Source organism: Nilaparvata lugens, chromosome 11 (assembly GCF_014356525.2).
Source record: "Nilaparvata lugens isolate BPH chromosome 11, ASM1435652v1, whole genome shotgun sequence".
In the NCBI taxonomy this organism is placed as follows: Eukaryota; Metazoa; Arthropoda; class Insecta; order Hemiptera; family Delphacidae; genus Nilaparvata; species Nilaparvata lugens.
This window is the reverse complement of record NC_052514.1, coordinates 24,858,877-24,878,826: the sequence shown is the minus strand read 5'-3', so window position 1 is coordinate 24,878,826 and position 19,950 is coordinate 24,858,877. Positions and strand designations below refer to the sequence as shown.

General features: G+C 35.0%; 1 protein-coding gene across 1 annotated transcript in view; it reads right to left on the bottom strand.

The window, feature by feature from the left end:
- The window catches only part of LOC111051775 (protein vestigial), a 77,608-nt gene that overhangs the window by 43,942 nt on the left and 13,716 nt on the right, over positions 1–19,950 (bottom strand). Inside the window, exon 2 of the mRNA XM_039437965.1 lies at positions 3,548–3,710. Coding sequence (XP_039293899.1) covers positions 3,548–3,710 — 163 coding nt within the window. The remainder of the gene's footprint in view (positions 1–3,547; positions 3,711–19,950) is intronic.

Here is a 19,950-nt window from a genome sequence, read left to right as displayed (position 1 = left end):
TAATTAATACACTTTTTTGTGTAGAGATACTGGAATACATTATAAATCATCCATAGATGAGAGAATGAAAGCCTGATTTTTATAGCTTAATTATCAACATTTATTGTGATAACTTCATATAATAATGAGAAGAAGTGTTGAGAAAAAGAAATAGGAGTCTACTCGTTACTTGGTTGACAAACAGCTTTGATATGCCTACTATTATATGCACTACTGCCTCTATTATATAAATATTCCACATTTTTTGTGAAGATGATACATTGTTTTAACAGTCAGTTCCTATTTCAGTGTTTGTTTAAACACTGTTCAAACAAAATTTCGTGAATTTAATTATTATAGTACCTCATTATTGACTTCATTCCTAATAAAGTGTAAATATTGAAGGAAATGAATTATTTTTCGATGGAATTCTTGAATGACATTATCGCCAATGTGATAGTGTAATAGAGGAATGAGATAATAATCTAATTGTCTTTTAATTTATTATCGAGAAAATACTCTTGTTATAGTTGTCAAGAACATTTTTATTCATTCATATTTTTGGCAAATCTAGATGCCTGTCGAATCTTCCAACTTTACAATACATTATGTTCTCAAAATACTTCATAGTATTGAACAATGCAATAGCCTAGTCAATTCCACCAAATACTTTGGTCGATTGCTTTCCAACATTGTAACTTTCTCAAATATTAAATTTTGTTTTAAACCCGCAAAGTTGGAAGCAGAAGGAAGGATAAGAAGAAGTAGAAGAAGAAGAAGAAAAAAAGATGAAGAAACAGGAAAAGAAGAAGATGTGAAAGAGAGTAAAAAAGTGAGCTTTTACTGGTGTGGCAAAGTTGCTAAAGACAGCAGATTAAAGGGACCGCCAGGGAAGCTACGGTACGATTACAATATTAAAAGTATATCCGTGTTCCCATTAAGCTCGTTTTTATTCCTCACTTCCATCTCTCGCGTGATAAGAATAAGAGACAGAGATATATGTTGATAAGAACGAAGCAGGCCAGAAAGAGAACGAGACAAGGACGTTTAGTTAGTGCTGGGAAAAGTGGTGGTCGGTTCTCTAAAGGAAAAATACAGCAGTCTTTGACTGAATTTTAATCTTTCCAGAGAAAATAGTGGCATTTGTTCTAAATGGGAGACGATTAAAACGATCCCCGGTCCGACACTCTTTCACCATTAGACTTGTCCCAACAGCTAACCGCTGGCCTCTTATCAAACTGCAGCCTCTCCTGCACCCTATTAACACTGTACGCTTTTGTATATATTAACATCATCAACGTGGGGAAAAAATATATACGTAACAAAAAACACGAACGCATATTATATACGTAGACGAAGTGTACACATCAGCTAACAAGAATTTAGAAGAGGTTTGGGAATTTTATTGTCCGTGTTCAGTATTACCTCCTCCTCCTCCTCCTCCTCCTCCAACAAGTACTCCTACTCCACATCCTCCTCGTCCTCTTCCTTTTATATTACCTGCCAGAAGCATCATTACAATGAGACCAGCGCGCTTAGGTGTTCTCCAACCCCCCAACCATACCCGATCACACTTTTCTGGTAGCAGGGAAATTTTTTATTAGCATTTTATTAGCGACGGTAATGTTAGTTTCCCACCGTTGGCATTCCTGCACGACCGTAATGCCACTAAATACTGAGCAGCGGCGAACACAAAGGGTTGCTGAGCAAATGTGTACAGTAGCCAGTAGCCCTGATAGAGAGAGAGAGGAGAGAGAAAATAGAGAATGAAAAAGAGAGAATTAGGGAGTGGGAGAGAAAAATAAGGAGAGAAGAGTGGAGAAGGCTTGGGATGACTTTGGTCAAATGTAACTTTTTCGTGTGAGTTCTATTAACAGAGTGGATTTCCCATATTCAGAGTGAATGACTTCCCAGACCCAGAATTTGGGAAGAAGTTTGATTCCTTGGGAAATGTTCGCGCTGATAAGCTATCGTCATAGTGCAAGGATACTTTTTAATACATACCCAATTATTTGTCTCTGCTATCGCTTAGATCACCTGGTACTCCCGTTGGAGGGTGACCACTTAAGCCAACTCCTCTGAATATGATTCGTGATTTGAGAAATCGCTTCTCTGAGTGGACAAATGTCCACTCACCTCCCATCATCATCCGCCTCATTACTCACGCACAAGCCTACAGCTTATTATGAGCTTTCACTCTCAGAAAAAAATAGAGTTTCTTGGCCCTATTCTTTGTTTTTAGCGAACTATGGAAAATCTGAAAATTAGGACTAGAGGCTTCCAAATGTTGACGGTTTTACTATCTCCACCGTATTGGATTTAGGCTAAGTGCGGCCGCGAAAAGCAGGATTGGCCGCGTGTGCTATGCAGGTCTCCCAGTTCCTGTAGCTGTCTGGCCCACTGTGCTATACAGGTCTCCCGGTTCCGATATACCATCTCGACAATACTATCTACAAGTCAATGTATCAACCATATTCAGTCATGAATGCTAGGATTCTATTTACAGTATGAATGATGTATCTTATATAGCCCGCGTCTCGAGCGTTCCTGGAGCACTAGAGGCTGTATTTAGAAAAATCTTGGATTTACTGGGTTTTCACCTCTATTATAACCGATTATAAGCCATAAAATACTAGTACAGATATGTTAAATAATGTCAACTACTATCCTACTACATAATAGAGACAATGAGTTCCTGCAGACAAGAAGCAAGTGGGGAGTTTTTTTAGCCTAGACTATGAAAAAATATGGAAAATGAACTGTGATGGAAATGCACAAGAAAGAATGCATGATATTATAACTTTTGTGATGGTATAGTATCAGGACAGAAATTATATATACAAATAGATAAATATGAGTATCATGATAAAATACTGTATATATTATTCCACATAAAAAATAATAGTGGAGAAGTAATAATAGTCATGGTGGGTTTACCAGTTTGCAATAAAAATTCTTTAATAAACTATGAAGGACTATCAACTAACCAATCAAGTCATTTCAATAGTCTTGAACAAATACAGACACTATTCCACTATTATACTAATAGTAATCATTCAATCAATAAACCATTCTCAGTACAACATTTCTAATCTATTCCTTCACACGTGAGAAAGAAATACTTTTATCTATATAGAGTCTTATAAAAAAATCATAAACACAAAACAAATGAAAAGAATCACTTTGCCTTATCTGTGATTGAATCTAGAACGGAAACAGTTTAAAAAAATATATAGAAAATCAAGTTTATCACTCTTGTGCTATACCGTTCCTTTATAAAGATGATTAAGCTGTTTATCTCTGTAGAAATCGCTCCCTATCGTTTTTCTATGTCTTAATGATATTTGATTGGAGGTTGAAAAAATGACCACTTGGGTTCATACAGACATGAGCGACACCAAGTTGCGCATTCCCCTTCCATCAGCTGATGGATCTGTATCCTACTGCATCAGTACCGATACAGATGTAATCAGCTGATGAAGAGTGCAAAGCACGTTCGTGGCTCATAAGTCTGTACGTAATAGATATTCCTTTATTAATTTTTAAAATAATTTTAGTCTCAACTTACCAGTTGTTTCAGGTGGTGTGGATTCCTCATCCTTGTGATGCAGTGAGGGGGACCCGGGACTCCCCGCCCCTCCCCCCGAGCTCACTGACCCAGAACCTCCTCCCCCACCACCTGCTCCCGCCCCCACAAGGCTGCTACTGCCTCCGTATGCTGCCACATTGAACTGAAACATAAATAAGAATTTTTTTATCAGGTATGTAATTGAAAAATCAGATATGCGAGTACTATTGTTATTTGAAAATTAATAATACATTGTGGTAGAGTGGAAATTTGAAAAGTACATCAGCTGGTCAAGGCAGAGAGAATGTATAAAAACGTAAAGATTGTTCATAATAATGCTAGGAGATCGACAAAGTTGTTTATTTTCTGATCAAGGTTATACGCGCTGTTAACAGGTACAGCTTCCAGTAGTAGCCAACAAAACGCCATCACACGGGTACAATAGTATCCGAAACACTTTTCACAGGTAAAATAGACGGAATTCCAGGAGCTGTCACTGAATCGAGGTTGACGCCAGCATTATCGTTCTGTACAACGTGCTTTACTATGCTCACAGTGGATGCCTTTATGTACGACTATTTGCATAGCCACCTCTAATACAGAGAGGATGAGAGGTGGCTATGCTATTTGTCGTAAAAATGCACACGACAGATTGAACAGATTAGGTATTGAATATTGAATAGGCCTATATAGAATAGATCACAGATTGTATTTTTCAGAAGATGTGAACATGTGTTGGGTTGGAATTTTTTAATTGCTTAATTTAAGATGGATTATTGAACATAATATGTTGAATAGATTGAATAATTCAATTTATTGGGGAAATAATAATTATTGTAGGTTGAAAATAATGAAGTATGTATCCCATTAATCATGATTGATTCAATTTTAATATACGAGCGAGTTTAATTTAATAATATGCCTGTTAATATTGTAGTTTTGGCTTGATGACATCACGGCATCCCCTTTTCGAGATTTGATAGATGTACTCTTATGAGAGATAGACACCATATATTCAAAATAAATCTCATTATAAAATCTTGAATCAGATTTTCTTCTAGAAGAAATATTCTCTATCGTGGAAACAATAATATATTAATAGCCGTTCATAACTTATTTATGCACTTATTCATCAGGAGATAGATTTGCACTTTCGGTTTTTTCATTAGTCATCGAGATCGCTTTTGCAAGTTCAGTTTGCTCCTCAATTATTCCAAAGTACAGTATATCCTTATGGAAGCATACATTAAACTCAATTACGCTCATTAGTCGAGTTCTATACTCAATTATGCTTCTAGGAGGACACTCTTTGAAATAATTGAGGAGAAAACTTATATCCTACTAGAACGAGCAATCTCTTTGGCTAATGAGCGTTATTCATCAGAATAGGTGGTTCAAATAGCTTTGATGGAATATGAAAGGTAGCTTATATTGAAAAGTATTGTATTAAATGACTATGTTCAAACCCTAGTAACCAATGGTACCTAGTGGAATATAAAAATGTGGTAGAATGAGCTCCTTGTTATCTGTTATGAAGTGATATATCTTTAACACGAGACACTCTGAAACTTGAACAAGGCTGGATTAGAGGAATTGGCAGACTAGGAAGTCGCGCCACAAGAAAAATCACTCAAGAGAGAGAAAAATCTTCAAAAATCAAGAGTGTTTTCAATTTCACATTCGCATGAACATCTGTTTACCACTCACAAGTCACAAGCAATGAAATCACATTTCTGACATTGCAGAATCGTTTGATACAGTTTAATGTGACGCGCAAGTCCATTTCCTATTTCAAAATTTATATGGAAGACTTGATTGATTCAAAAAGTACAAAAACTTGGCAACCTTTTCTATATTTTGAACTCATCAGCTCATCTCCCAGCAATAGCTGGATGATGACTAAGTTAACAAGGAGCAATACTATATTGGTGTATGCGCGACATTTTTTATTTGACCTTCTATTTGATTATATCAGGAGTCATATCAGTGGTATTCAGAAATCAGATTTAGATCAGAGTAGTACTATTGGAGAGTCCTCCGGTCTCCCGTGCCTCCAATTGGAATCATCCAATCGCCGTTATCAGGAATACACTAATACAAGACGTTCCTCTCCTGACCACTTGGAATACATTATCAGAGGTTGCAGTGATTTGGAGAATATTAGTGATGCTATGAAATGAGATTTTGATAGAGTAGTCCCATCGGAGAGTCATCCGGAGTCTGCAATTGGAATTTTCCAATCCGTTATCAGGAATACACTGATAAGAGGAGCTTTTCTCTTGATCACTTGGGACACATTATGAGAGGTTGCAGTGATATTGAGTATATTAGTGATGCAATGAAATGAGATTTGATTGAGTAGTCCCATGGAAGAGTCTTCCGTAGTCTGCAATTGGTCGACAGCCTCGGTCGCATTCCAAGATTGAATTTGCCAGTCTATCTTGCGCATGCGCAGTTCCCATTGGATCCCACAGCAGATTTATTGCCGGGTAGCAGTGTAAGGTCTTGCTTGCTATTTCCGAGGAATCTCTTTCAAGTTTAGCCGCCAACGCAAACGCAACTGTCGGGTGTTACTTGTTCCTCTCTCCTTCTCCTCCTGCTTCTTTCTCACCTCCTCCTTCTTCTTCTTCTTCTCTTCTTCTTCTTCTTCTTCTTCTTCTCTTCTTCTTCTTCTTCCTCTTCTTCTCTTGCTTCCTTTTCACCCCTTCTTCGTATCCTCATCTCATTTGTTTTCCTCTTTTCTCATATGCACAACACTGAACAGTTTTTCCTCATTCTCTAATCGTATATTGAGTCCGATCATCCATGATTCAGAGGTGCACAGCTCTTGATCACATGATTTGCTTCCCTGTCTTTCAATCTCCATCGATTCTCCTACTTCATATTTCATTTTTTAAACACTACTCCTACAACTGAACTTCATTCGTTGGAGAATTAAAGGGAGGCGATAATTCGATTTCTCTTGATCAAATTTCCCTATTCATACAAACTACTTTCTATATATATTTTCTCTTATCCATATTTTCTTTTCTATTCTCTTTTTTGTATTCATTTTTCTCTTTTAATGACTTTTCTAATTAATTTTTACCAATCTTATCAGCCCTTTGACATTACCATTATACCTTACATATGCATTTACTCTTCCTATCATCCAATATTCACATGTTTCATACGTTTCATCTACTCTTTTTGCCGTCTCCTGATCTTGAAATTCATTCTCCTTTAATCCATTCCCCTTCCTATTTTGTCCTTTCGTCCTCGTTTACCTTACCTACTCCTAAATAATTTCTGATTTCAATATCTACATTTTATTTTTTTAATCGGTTCCCTATCTTTTTATTTCCTCTTTCTTCATCCTTTTCTTTTTGTTTTTCTTCTTCTCCTGTCTTCTTCTTCTTCTTCTTCTTCTTCCTTTGTTTTTCATCACTCTTCTGCGTTCAGTCTCTCTCCTTCCAACACTTCTCTTCCAACAACCTTCAAAAGAATGTCTGCTGGAGAAGTGCTCCGGAATACAATAATATGGCAGAACTGGCCTCAGAGGCGAAGCAGGGTGGAAGCACTACACTATGAAGAGATTCACGACAAACTGACAGCATTTCTTTTGCGTAACATCATTCTCTCCCATTCAAGCAATGGTGACACTTCGTAGTGGATCTCACTCTACACACTTCCAGAAGCTGTCCTGGGAGTAAACTTGTAGCAAAATACCTTCTACTTTATTTCTAAGAAAAAAAACATACAAACACAAGAAGAATAAGAGAAAACGTTTCGCTTTGGCGCGTCCGTACGTGAGAAGCGAGGGGGAGAGAGAGTGAGAGAACATGAAATAGAGGAGAAGAGGATGAAAAAAGTAAAATAGAAGAGGTTGAAAACAAAAAAGACAAAGAATGAAGCAAGAATACAAAGCCGCCGCTGAAGTAGGTGGAGTTAAGTCCTGGAGGAGTGACTTCTGCCAAACGTGCAGAATAGCAGAGCTCTCTGTTGGCCTAATTGGACTTATTTATTTGATTTTTTATTGGATTCAAAGCGGCCGAGCTTGCAGCAATTTGGATACCGGCATCGATTGTAGTCTACCTGTTTGGCTCAACATTATTTTGTGGTTTTAAACGTTCAAATTATCCGTAGTCAGTAAATTCAGATTGTTTAACTTCTTGCACCCCTTATGAGAACTTCGATTGTAGATGAACAAATACAGCTCCTTGTAGGCCTATTTGTTGAGCTGGACATTATTCTGTGGTTTCAATCGCTTCATTCAGATTTTAGATTCTAGAATTAGGATGTTTCTACTTCTTGCAAACCTCATGAAAACCATCTTAGCTTTGACTGTATTGACATAGAATAAAACAATCTTGAAAAATGTGAAACAATCCTAAAAACGTATAGGTTTTCTCTTATATATTGAATGTAGTGTACTATTTTGTAGTTTTAATCGTTCAAATTCCCGGTATTCTGCGAATTTGGATTGTTCAACTTCTTGCAACCCTCATGAGTCTCATGCAACCTGCGATTATAGTGTAGTTGTTGAGCTACAACATTATTCTGTACTTTTAAGGTTTCAATATCAGTATCTGTGAATTAACAGAGTTCGAACAATTCTTGGTTAAATAGATCCAATTCAACAGATTTTGTTCAAATCAATATTGATGTTCTGCCTCTTTACACTGAGAATACACGGCGTCAATTCTCGCTTGAGAAGTAAGAACATACCGGTACGATATGATACATGCTGAAGCAAATAAAAGTTGTTATATTATGAAGAATTTGTTCTTCTCTTCGTTTTCCTCTAAATAAAATGCGTCTAATTGGCGTATTGTTCCAAAATGATCATTTCATGATGATCAATGATTAATGATGGAATATCTAATGTCAATTCCACTGACATGTAAATATAACCATTCACTCCTAGCCCATGATTCAGTAGAATCTACTGCAACATTGATACCAGTTGACAGATTCTGCCTCTGCAGGAGGTATTGCGATACTAATTCACAAAATATGCTGAAAGCGTGATTTTCCAAATTCAAATATGATGAATTGATACTTCGAGTCATCGGCAAAGATTTAGGAGGATTCATATCTGGAAATAAAATGATCAGTCAGTCTCCCAAAAATTTTGAATGCAAGTTAACTTCTGATAATATCTCAATCAAAATATCACTCTTGAATAACATGTTTTGCAAAAGAACCGTTTCGATTCAAATGTGAGATTTCTGAATTGAATTGAGGGTTCGTTTTCTAATTAATATCAACCGACAGAATTGGCAATATTCAAAATATAAATTACAGAAAAGTATTTTTAATTCATATCCTTCATGTTTAAACTTCTCACGTCCTCACGGCTATCACGAAATAAAAATAAAGTATTTCTTACTTAGATCGTTTGAAATCTAATAGATGTGATCCATAGAAACATGAAACTTCAATAATATGCAATAGTAAGATTCACTTGAAACGGTCAGCATCATTTAAATGAGAACCATTGATGTTATTTATAAGGAATTCTGGCAGTTCAAAGTGTATTTCACTCCAGTCACCACAATACGTCTTGTGATGAACGTGTCTGGGTAAGAAACAGACGAACGGAATAAAAAGTGGTGAAAGAATTCGAAAATATTCATAAAAAGTAAAAGAACAACGATGGAGAATTCGATAAAACCAGTTGGGGCAATTTGTCCAGCCAATAAAGATCATATAAGCAAAGCGCAGGTTTGTATGAATGTTTATTCTAATTATGGAGATAAAATGATCAGTCAGTCTCCCAAAAATTATGAATGCAAGTTAACTTCTGATAATATCTCAATCAAAATATCACTCTTAAATAACATGTTTTGCAAAAGAACCGTTTCGATTCAAATGTGAGATTTCTGAATTGAATTGAGGGTTCGTTTTCTAATTAATATCAACCGACAGAATTGGCAATATTCAAAATATAAATTACAGAAAAGTATTTTTAATTCATATCTCTCATGTTTAAACTTCTCACGTCCTCACGGCTATCACGAAATAAAAATAAAGTATTTCTTACTTAGATCGTTTGAAATCTAATAGATGTGATCCATAGAAACATGAAACTTCAATAATATGCAATAGTAAGATTCACTTGAAACGGTCAGCATTATTTAAATGAGAACCATTGATGTTATTTATAAGGAATTCTGGCAGTTCAAAGTGTATTTCACTCCAGTCTCCACAATACGTCTTGTGATGAACGTGTCTGGGTAAGAAACAGACGAACGGAATAAAAAGTGGTGAAAGAATTCGAAAATATTCATAAAAAGTAGAAGAACAACGATGGAGAATTCGATAAAACCAGTTGGGGCAATTTGTCCAGCCAATAAAGATCATATAAGCAAAGCGCAGGTTTGTATGAATGTTTATTCTAATTATGGAGATAAAATGATTCGGAAAGAGGATAAATGAGAAAAAAAGGGAATAAAATGAGAGGAAAAGAAGTCGCTCTGTTTGAGTCAAACAGGCCGCCTCTGGGTTCGTTAGAAAGATTTGAGCCAATTAAAAGAGTAGACCAGAGGACACAAATTATTATCAAGACGAAGAGTGGGGAAGAGAGAAAGAAAATGTGAGAAGAAGTAGGTTAGGGAGATGAAGAAGTAGAAGAAATTCCGAGTTGAGGGATAAAGAGAAAGAATATGAGAAAAATACTACAGAGAGTCTAAATACTATGTTGGAGAGATAGCTAACACATTGAATATTATCCAGTACTATTCTAAAGAAAGGTGCGTTAGGGTGGTGAAGAGCAAGAAGAATAGAAACTTGAGAGAATTGAGGAAGGAAGAGATAGCAGAGAGAATGGTATGTTGGAGAGATAGCTGACACATTAAATATTATCCAATACTATTCTATAGTGAGGTCCACGTTATAATGACAGTATATGATCAACTTTGGTTTTGCTATGCTTGTCTATCATTCGACAAAGCCGGTGGTACTATCCTTTTCTAGGTCAACAACGATGACAATTATGTTTTTGACAGTGTAGAAATATAATTTATTAATGCAGAGAATCGGCATCGCTATTCTTCTTTCTTTATCCACTGCCATTATAACGTGGACCACACTGTAGGGAAAAGTGGGTGAGGTTGATGAAGAGGAAGAAGAATAGAAACTTGAGGGAAATATGGGAGGAACAGAGAATTCAAGAGAACATGAAAAGTCAAAATACAGTGTTAAAGGATGCGATAACATAATAATAATAATATTATAATAATAATAATTTATTTACCAAAAACAAAATTACATTATAAAACTTACTATAATTTAAATTATACAATACAATTCGAATAATTTAAGTTTTTTACAATAGAACAAAATAAATATTACTTGTTGGCATAGCCGGCAAGGAAGACTTGAGATAACGAAGGGATATTATTCGTTCATCGTTGGGAGAGGATCTCTCTATTGCATCTTAGAATTTTTAAAGAAGAAAAATAATAAAAATTCCAAGCTGAGGAAGGAAGAAAAATAATATGAGAACACATACTGTTTTTGGCGAGATACAGTGATGCAGTGATATCTATACATAATAAAACACTAGAATATTGTCTAAAAATATCACACCATAGGTGTTGAAACATGTTTGTAAATGTTATTTAAATTCCTGATATTTTTAGACATTATTTTAGTGTTCAATAATTAATATGAGGAAAGTCTAAAAATATTACGTTGATTATGTTGTATGATGTACAAAAACGGAGGGAAATATATTATCGTTGGAATCGTTAATATCGTGAATATAATCGTTCATTTTAAGAGAACTACCGTAATCGCTTTTCACATAATATCTGATTGTAATGTTTCATCTTGGAATATTATACTTTGACCATACAATGTGGAATTGTTCCTGATTAAAGCTCTTTGGACAACATACAAACAGTGAAACATCCATTCGTAGATCAATATGAACATGTGAATAGTATTTACATTCAAATTTAGTGGTTTAAAATTAAATACTTCATATTTTCGTAGGACGTATACTCATACTTCCTATTTTTCAGAAATGCTAGTATCACAAAGTACTTGAAGTATACAATTTGAATGCACTTCGAGTCGAAGTTTAGTTTCGATACCTTACGAATTCAAGTTGATATTGATGAGCCATTTTCGAATCACTAGAATCGATAAGAAAATAATAGCTGCCAATTTCCCCTTTTAGAATTGAAAATAGCCTATACCCTCATATATTCTAGATTTTCGAAAATGTTAAACAGATCCAAGAAAGATTGATACACTTTTTCATTACTGGACATCAATAAAAACTATTAGTTATATTAAAGTTTCAAGATTTTTTAATTTCGCTGAAAGTCGCTGGTGTTCATAATCGCCTTTATGAAAAATGCTCAGTTGAACTATCATACGCATTGTCTGTTCACCAGTAAAGGTAAATTAAATAAATTTGGTTCGATCAACCAGAGACAACAGAAGATACAAGTAACTAGATACTTACTGTTACTTACGCTATCTTTTCTCAGTCTTAACTTGCACAATAAATGGTAAAGTAGTATTTATACGGTTCAGTCGGGTAGAAAAGAGTATTAACCTATAGCTTAAATCGAGGCATCTGAAAAATTTTGTCGGAATGAAGAACAGTAGTTGAGAGGAATATTATTGCGTTTGTAGACCTCGGCTAGGTATTCGGAACATGGAATAGAAAAATGCTCGGAATCTAAATGGCTGAATCATTAAAACTACACACAGAAACTGCGTTACAGTTAGCAGAAGCTTGAAGTATAAGAGTTGGATTCAGAAGCTTCCAAAGTTCACTTGATTTGATAGCATTCAGTTACTTTATTGTCGTTTCTTACTTCGTAAAGAAATAGAATAGAATAGAATGACTGCCTTTATTTTTGACCTAGGAGGACGCAGTTAGGCCGCAGTCGGCCCTCTTTTACACTTAACCCTTCAATACAATACTAAATTATAATTTAACAACAATACTCAGTAAAAGAAAAATGAAACAAAACAATATTTTAGATGAAAAAATAGTGAAAATAATAATAATAATAAGTGGATTAGTTGAATAAACTTGAAAGTTGAGCATTCTTAAAACAAAGATCTGTTAGGAAACAGATAACAAGTTTATGACGGAATGATAAGATCGACAAAGCAAAGAAAAAAAGAACAATATGGCTAGTATAAAATAGTACAGTATGAATGCTCAACTGTAATTTATGTGTAAAGATGAATATCGGGGGACCGAGCTTCGCTCAGGAGTACAAAGGCATAGAACATTTCAGACCTATACATAAAGCAGGCGATAAACTAATTATTAGTAATTATAGACCTATTTCACTGATTAGAAATGTATCAAAAATTTTAGAAAACTAGTTAAATCAAGATTAATAAGCTTTTTAGAAATTAATAATATTCTTTCTCCTAACCAATTTGGCTTCCGCAAAGGTATAAGTACAGAATTAGCTGTACTAGAATTATTAAAATTTGTAACTAGCAATTTTGAGGAAAAGAAAAAATGTCTAGCAGTATTTTTAGATTTAGCAAAGGCCTTCGACTCTGTTTCCCATGACTTATTAATAAAAAAGCTTGAGGCAATAGGTATAAGAGGAGTGCCACTTGAATGGTTCAGATCCTACCTCAGCAATCGACAGCAAAAAACAGAGGTTGAGAACCATTTGAGTGCAGAGGGTTCCATGAAGTTTGGAATACCTCAAGGAACAGTTTTAGGACCAATTTTGTATTCGATCTTTGCAAATGAGTTGTGCTCCATTCAAATTCAAGGTTGATTTATAGCCTTTGCTGACAATACAGCACTTCTTTTTCAAGGAAAAAACTGGGAAGAAGTGTTTCAAACAGCAGAGATAGAACTCACAAAAATCACTAGTTAGTTAAGAAATAACTTATTGTCATTAAATTCAGAAAAAACAAAATTTTTAGATTTTTCTTCAACAAATAGCACAAAACCACACATGACAACAATGAAGCTTCATAATTGTGATAGAAATAGTAACAATAATTGTAATTGCCCACTAATAGAACGCTCTGACAATATAAAGTATTTAGGAATAATAGTAGATGATTCATTGAAATGGAATAAGCACATAACATAATTATACAACTGCCAAAAAAAGCCTAAAATTAATTTAATAGGAGGAAGTTTCGTAATCTCTACGGGGTAGCTTGTATAAGGAAGCTTATATACAAATTCTATCAATTAAGGCGTATCATAGACAAAGAAATGTTAAAAACTGTATACTTAATAGTTGAATCTCTTTTAAGGTACGGTCTGTTAGTTTGGGGTGCAGCTAACTTCAGTTTTATAGATCCATTATTTAAAACTCAAAAACGCATTTTGAAAATAATGGGAAACAGGGAAATCCGGTTTCCAACTATAGAACTATTTATAGAAAATAGAGTACTCACCGTTAGGCAATTGTATATATTGTTGTTATTAGGGCATATGAAAAAACATCAAAATAGGAACCATATCATAAATCATAGCCATAATACTAGAATAAGAGAACGTTACAATCAAGAAGTACCAAGAATGAATACAGCATTTGGGCAAAGATCACTAGGATATTTAGGGCCTACAATATCTAATAGAATACCTTTAGAAATCAAAGGAGAGGAAAATTTCAATAGCTTCAAAAGAAAAATTAGACATTGGTTATTCAGTATTGGGAAACAAAGTAGTGAGGAACTAATAGTAAGTAGGATTTTGATTTAAGTAGTATTCTTTTTAAATAAGGTAATTTATAGGTAGAAAATAGTACTTCGGTTCAGTATCTTTGTACTAGGTGATGCTTAGGGTAATAGATATAGTTTTAGATTTTTTGTATTATCTTATTATCTATTATCTATTGTAGCATAAATTAGTATTAATTTGATGATAACCTCGACACATATATTATATAGTGAGGTATCATTTTGTAAACCTTGAATATTGTTATATCATTGAAAATGTATGAAAAAAATATGTAACGTATGAATTTATGAATAAACTCCTCTGGATGTGTCGTCCAACATCCAGAGAAATTATTATTACTATTATTATTATTTATAACGAAAGAGGAAATTATAATATATTATATATAGTTTATTAGAATGATATACTATGTTTGCTACAATATTTGTATGTACTATTCTACACCAATAGAGATGATTATTATTATTCATTAAATTTTATAATAAAAAAACACTTCCAGCGATCATAATGTTGATCATGCCAATTAATTTCTTGCTGGATAATATTTCTCGTGAGAGCAGCGGATTGAATGCAATAATTCAACGGCTGAGGCATAATTTGTCTCACTCCACCACATGCACTCGCTCACTCACTTCCATTATCGACAGACGACGAAATTTCTTCCAAGGATGAATCCTTTGATGTTTTCCTTTGAACCTTTGATCCTTTTAATGTCCTTCAGGGAGTTATCCCTGAGATATTACATCTGTATACATCTGTTTTTTTTTTCCTTCTCTTGTATTTCTATAGTTTTTTTTCTTTTAACAGTATTGAAATTGTAAGTTACTTTGTTCATTGTTTTTTCATTGTATAATAATCTTGTATTGTTGTATTTGTGAAGGAGACACATTAGGGGTAACCTGTTGTCTCCATAAATATATGAATATTTTGATTTTCCACAGATGCACTCGCTATCACTTTTTTACTATCCACAGACGACGAAAGTCTCAGCTGTTTTTCCAAGGATGAATTATCCTTTTGATGTCGTTCAACGAGTTTCCCCAGGGATGGGACCGAGTGCAATCGAAGGTTTATATCATAAACCTACTTTGTTACAAAATTTCGTGAGAATAGTTAGAGCCGTTTCTTAGAGTTCTTAGAGTTAGAGTTTCTTAGAGTTAGAGTCGGATCTTATTATAGTTAGAGCCGTTTTTGAGATTCGTTGAACATACAGACATATAAACAGAAATTGTTTGCTCAATATTATGGGACATTTAAGTAGATTTTAAAGAATACTAAAATTTGCACTGGCCTCACAGCTACTCTTCTAATTAATATAAAATTTTGGGGCACCGAGCTTCGCTCGTTATTTATTTATTGATAAACAGAACACAATTCTTAAAAATGATTGGGAAAGGACTAACAGGCACAGCCCAGAACTGTTTCTTCCCCGAATTTTGATCTATACACAAAAAAATAGTCCAAAAAGTAGGTTATGTTCCATACACTTGAATTCAGGTCCAATTTTCAGTCCTTCTTCTTCTTCTTCTTCTTCTTTATCCTCACCACTTCCCGTTATGCGGGGTCGGCTTTACCAATCCTGAGGCGCCATTCCTTTCGATTATAGGCATCGTTTGTAGAAAGATCCAAATTTTTCATGTCCTTCTGGACATTCGTCATCCAGATAGTTTTTGGCCTACCTCTTTTTCTTGTTTGTGTAGCCATGGAGAGGCACTTTTTCACCACGTGATCGTCGGGTCCTCGCATAACATGACCATACCATCTCAGCCTGGACTCTTTAAGTTTCTCAGCTGGCACCTTTAAGGTGCTACCTTAAAACTGCCACGTACATGTTCATTATGGATTTTATCTTTAAGGGTAACTCCTCCTGACCACCGCAGCATGCGCATTTCCGTAGTATGAAGCTTTTGCTCATGCGTTTTCAATGAAGCCCATGTTTCACCTCCATAAAGTAAAACCGGTCGTATGCATGTTTTGTAGACCCTGCCTTTTGTTCTAATGGGCATTCTTGGATCACAAAGGACACCTGTTAACTCGCGCCATCTGTTCCATGCAGATGTTGTTCTATGTGCTATATCTGCTGTTATTGTGCCATCGACTGAAATAACTGACTCTAGGTATTTGAATTTGCTCACTCTAGGTAGTATGATGCCATCTAGTTTGAGATCTGGATTTGTCCTAACAAATGTGTCTGGGTCGAAGTTGCACATCATATACTCGGTTTTGGTCCTGCTAATGTGCAGCCGATTTGGTTCAAGAGCTCCTCACCACTGCTCCAGAGTATCTTGTATTTCTTTTACGCTGTCTGATATTAATGCTACATCATCTGCATACAACAGGTTCCATGGCAGGGGTCTCTGAATCTTCTCAGTAAGGTAGTTCATTGTAATGTTAAATAAAATTGGGCTGAGAGCACTACCTTGACTAACTCCTACTTTTACACCAAAACTCTTTGATAGACCGGCTGTACTTCTAACACGAGTTTGTACATTGTCATACATGTCCCGGATGAGATTTATATAGACTTCAGGAATGTTTTGATATCGCAAGGCTTGCCATATTTATGTCCTTGGTACACGGTCGAAGGCCTTTTCAAGGTCTATAAACACCATCCAGAGATTTTGATTGTTTTCTCGGGCTTTTTCCATCAACAGCCTTATTGCGTGGATTGCATCAGTCGTTCCTTTTCCTGCAGTGGAGCCAAATTGATTTTCGGTCAGGTTTATTACATTCTGAAGACGTTCGCTTATAATTCGTTCCCATATCTTCAATGTGTGAGAAGTAAGTTTAATACCACGGAAGTTTCCTCATTCTCTCATCACCCTTATTCTTATAAAAAGGGACTAAAGTGCTTTCTCTCCATGCCATTGACATTTCCCCATTTGTCAAGATGTTATTAAATAGCTTCGTAAGCCACACAACTCCATCCGAGCTGAGAAATTTCCAGAGCTCAGCCAGTATATCATCTGGTCCAGTTGCTCTATGATTTTTCATTTTTGAGATAGCTCTCCTTACCTCTGCTTCAGTGATTTCATTTATAGGTCCCTCTGTCCTTGGTTGCTCTACTTCTGGCTCTCTTGGGAATCCCTCATTCAACAAGTTTTGGTAATATTCATACCATCTTGAACAGATGTCTTTGTCTCCAGTAAGTAAAGAACCTTGCTTATCCTTGACGTATTTTGTAGCTCCAAAATCTTTAGTTTCATAACCTTATGTATGTAATTCAGTATTCCAATTTTCAGTCCAAACATTTGAAAACAGAAAAGTTCTAATTTAGATAGTTTACGAATCAAAATTGAATAACAAAATAACACTCACTAATCACTTAAAACTGTAAAATAATGATTAACTTTGAAAATTATGATATACTCTAATTTAGAATGATATACCATGTCATGTCAACAAATCAGATTATTTTGATCAAGTCGATTAAAATTTCTAAATAAAATTTCTCGTGAGAAAAGCTGATTGATTACACAGCTGAACATAATTCTGTCTCTCTCCTACACAGGCACACGCATCTTCTGTTATCGACAGACGACGAAATTATTATCTGTTTTTCCAATGATGGATAATAATTATTATTCTTTCATGACCTTCAGCGAGTTTTCCCAGGGATGAGACCTAGTGCAATCGAATTTTTATATCATGAACCTACTACGTTTCAAATTTCGTGAAAATCTTTAAGAGCCGTTTTCGAGATCCGTTGGACATAAATATATAAGCATATAAATAGCCAAATATATAAATTGCTCGTTTAATATAATATGATAAAATAAGACGGTTGTCGAATGATCAATGATACCATTTTCAGGATCCCTCATCCGCAATGGAGTCTCAATGCTATAAAATTAACTGGGAGCCCATCCAAAATAGAGCCTCAATGGAGTCCATGACATACTGTGTCAAATATTCAAGTTTAACGTAAGGGTAAAAAACGAAATAGAACATAGAAAATAGTTGAAAAAATCGAAATAGAAAATGTTCCATGAAATTTTGCATCTACAGTACTTAGCATGATTTTCCTGATCAGAACCATTAAATTTTCAAAATAAATTGAAAATACGTCATCAAATTTACAATCTATACTTGTGATTTTCCTGGGTAGGATTATGAATATTACAGAATCATTCAAAATTACTAGCTCGTGGATAATATAGACAGTTATCGTCAGACTACATTACAGGTAAAAATGAGTGGTGGTTCAGGCATTCCATATGTAAACTAATTGAATGGAATACTTGTTTGTATTGTGGTTGTGGACTGTGACTGGCTGCACTCTGCACTCACCACTAACTTATTGATTGATGGAGTGGTGGTGACTAACTGATATCTATCGCGCAGGTCAACCCTCTTCAAACCCCCCTTTCTCACTATAAAACCCTTTCCTGCCCCCTCAAGTTATGCCAAACTTTGCAGACAATGTGCATTGATTTTTCAATGTTTTTTGATAACAAACTGTTAATGAAGTATCATAATGTGCAAGCTAATTTATTTCGGGTAACAATCAAAATATCCAAAATCGGGTAAAAATGTTTAATATTCTCATATTGTTCCACAGTTCTAATCATCAAAACTAGCTATTTAGGGATCCGAAGTAACCTATCACATTTTTTTAAACAAGTAAGGTTGAAAATTGGAAATTGTTATCCTTCCACGATCTGTGATGACTTCTATGAAAAGTCTCAAAATAGAGAATTCCGTGGGAACTGAGAAGCCAATTCAATATATTTCAAGAAAATTCTCAGACTTCTTTTTCCTTCAATAGTATTGAACAATTCACGAGAAAGTTATCGCAATATCCAGCTGAATACTGTTACCGGCTAGCTAAAATATTGAGCGAATTAAGATTTTGATTTGATAACTACTTTCAAAGTTTCACAAACTAGGAAAGAAACAAATCTATAGAAGAATAACCAACCAAGAGACCAATCTATGGTAAAGTTTGTTGTGTTCATATTTTCTCACTCAACCATTTGATAAAAGGTTTCTCTCATTAGTTTAATTTCCTCAAGAATTTTGTGAAAAAAAGTGGTAGTGGTAGAACAATTCACAAAGCTCGGAAAACCCATAAACCATCTTCTTAATTCCAATAGTTTGAAAATAGTATAATAGTGTATGAAATCTGAATTTAGTATCTATAATCACTCATGCATCAATAACGAATTTCTGTATTCCTACAAACTTAATTCATGGGCTGATACACTAGTTTAATGTACCTACACACTACTCGCTCATAACTTCAACATGCTGATGATGAAAAGATTTATTGCCTAATGCAAAGCAATGGCCAGTTACCGCGTTGTCAATATGTCCATGAATTGACGAATTTGGGCCGCTTTTGAACGGTGAGCTGACTGCCAAACTGCCAAAGCTGCAGTCGAATTTTGACGAGGACAGACGACTGCCGTCGATTGTTGAATGTCGATACCTATACATTTGAACAGTACGCTTGCCATCTGTCAGTGCAGAGTGCAAGAGATGGATGGATTGATAACTTGGTGGGGACAGCACTGAAATCGATTGATTGAAAGAGATATGAGAGAGTGTATGAGAGTGAGAGAGAAATGTGAAAAGGGTGAGTGTACGAGAGAGAAGAGACGTTAGAGAAAGTGAGAAAGGGTGAGTAAGTGAGATATTGAGAGAAAAGATATGAGAGAGAGAGAAGAAGGAATAATTATAGCAATAGAGAAGGATAGAGAGAAAAAGGAATATAGCAATAAAGAAG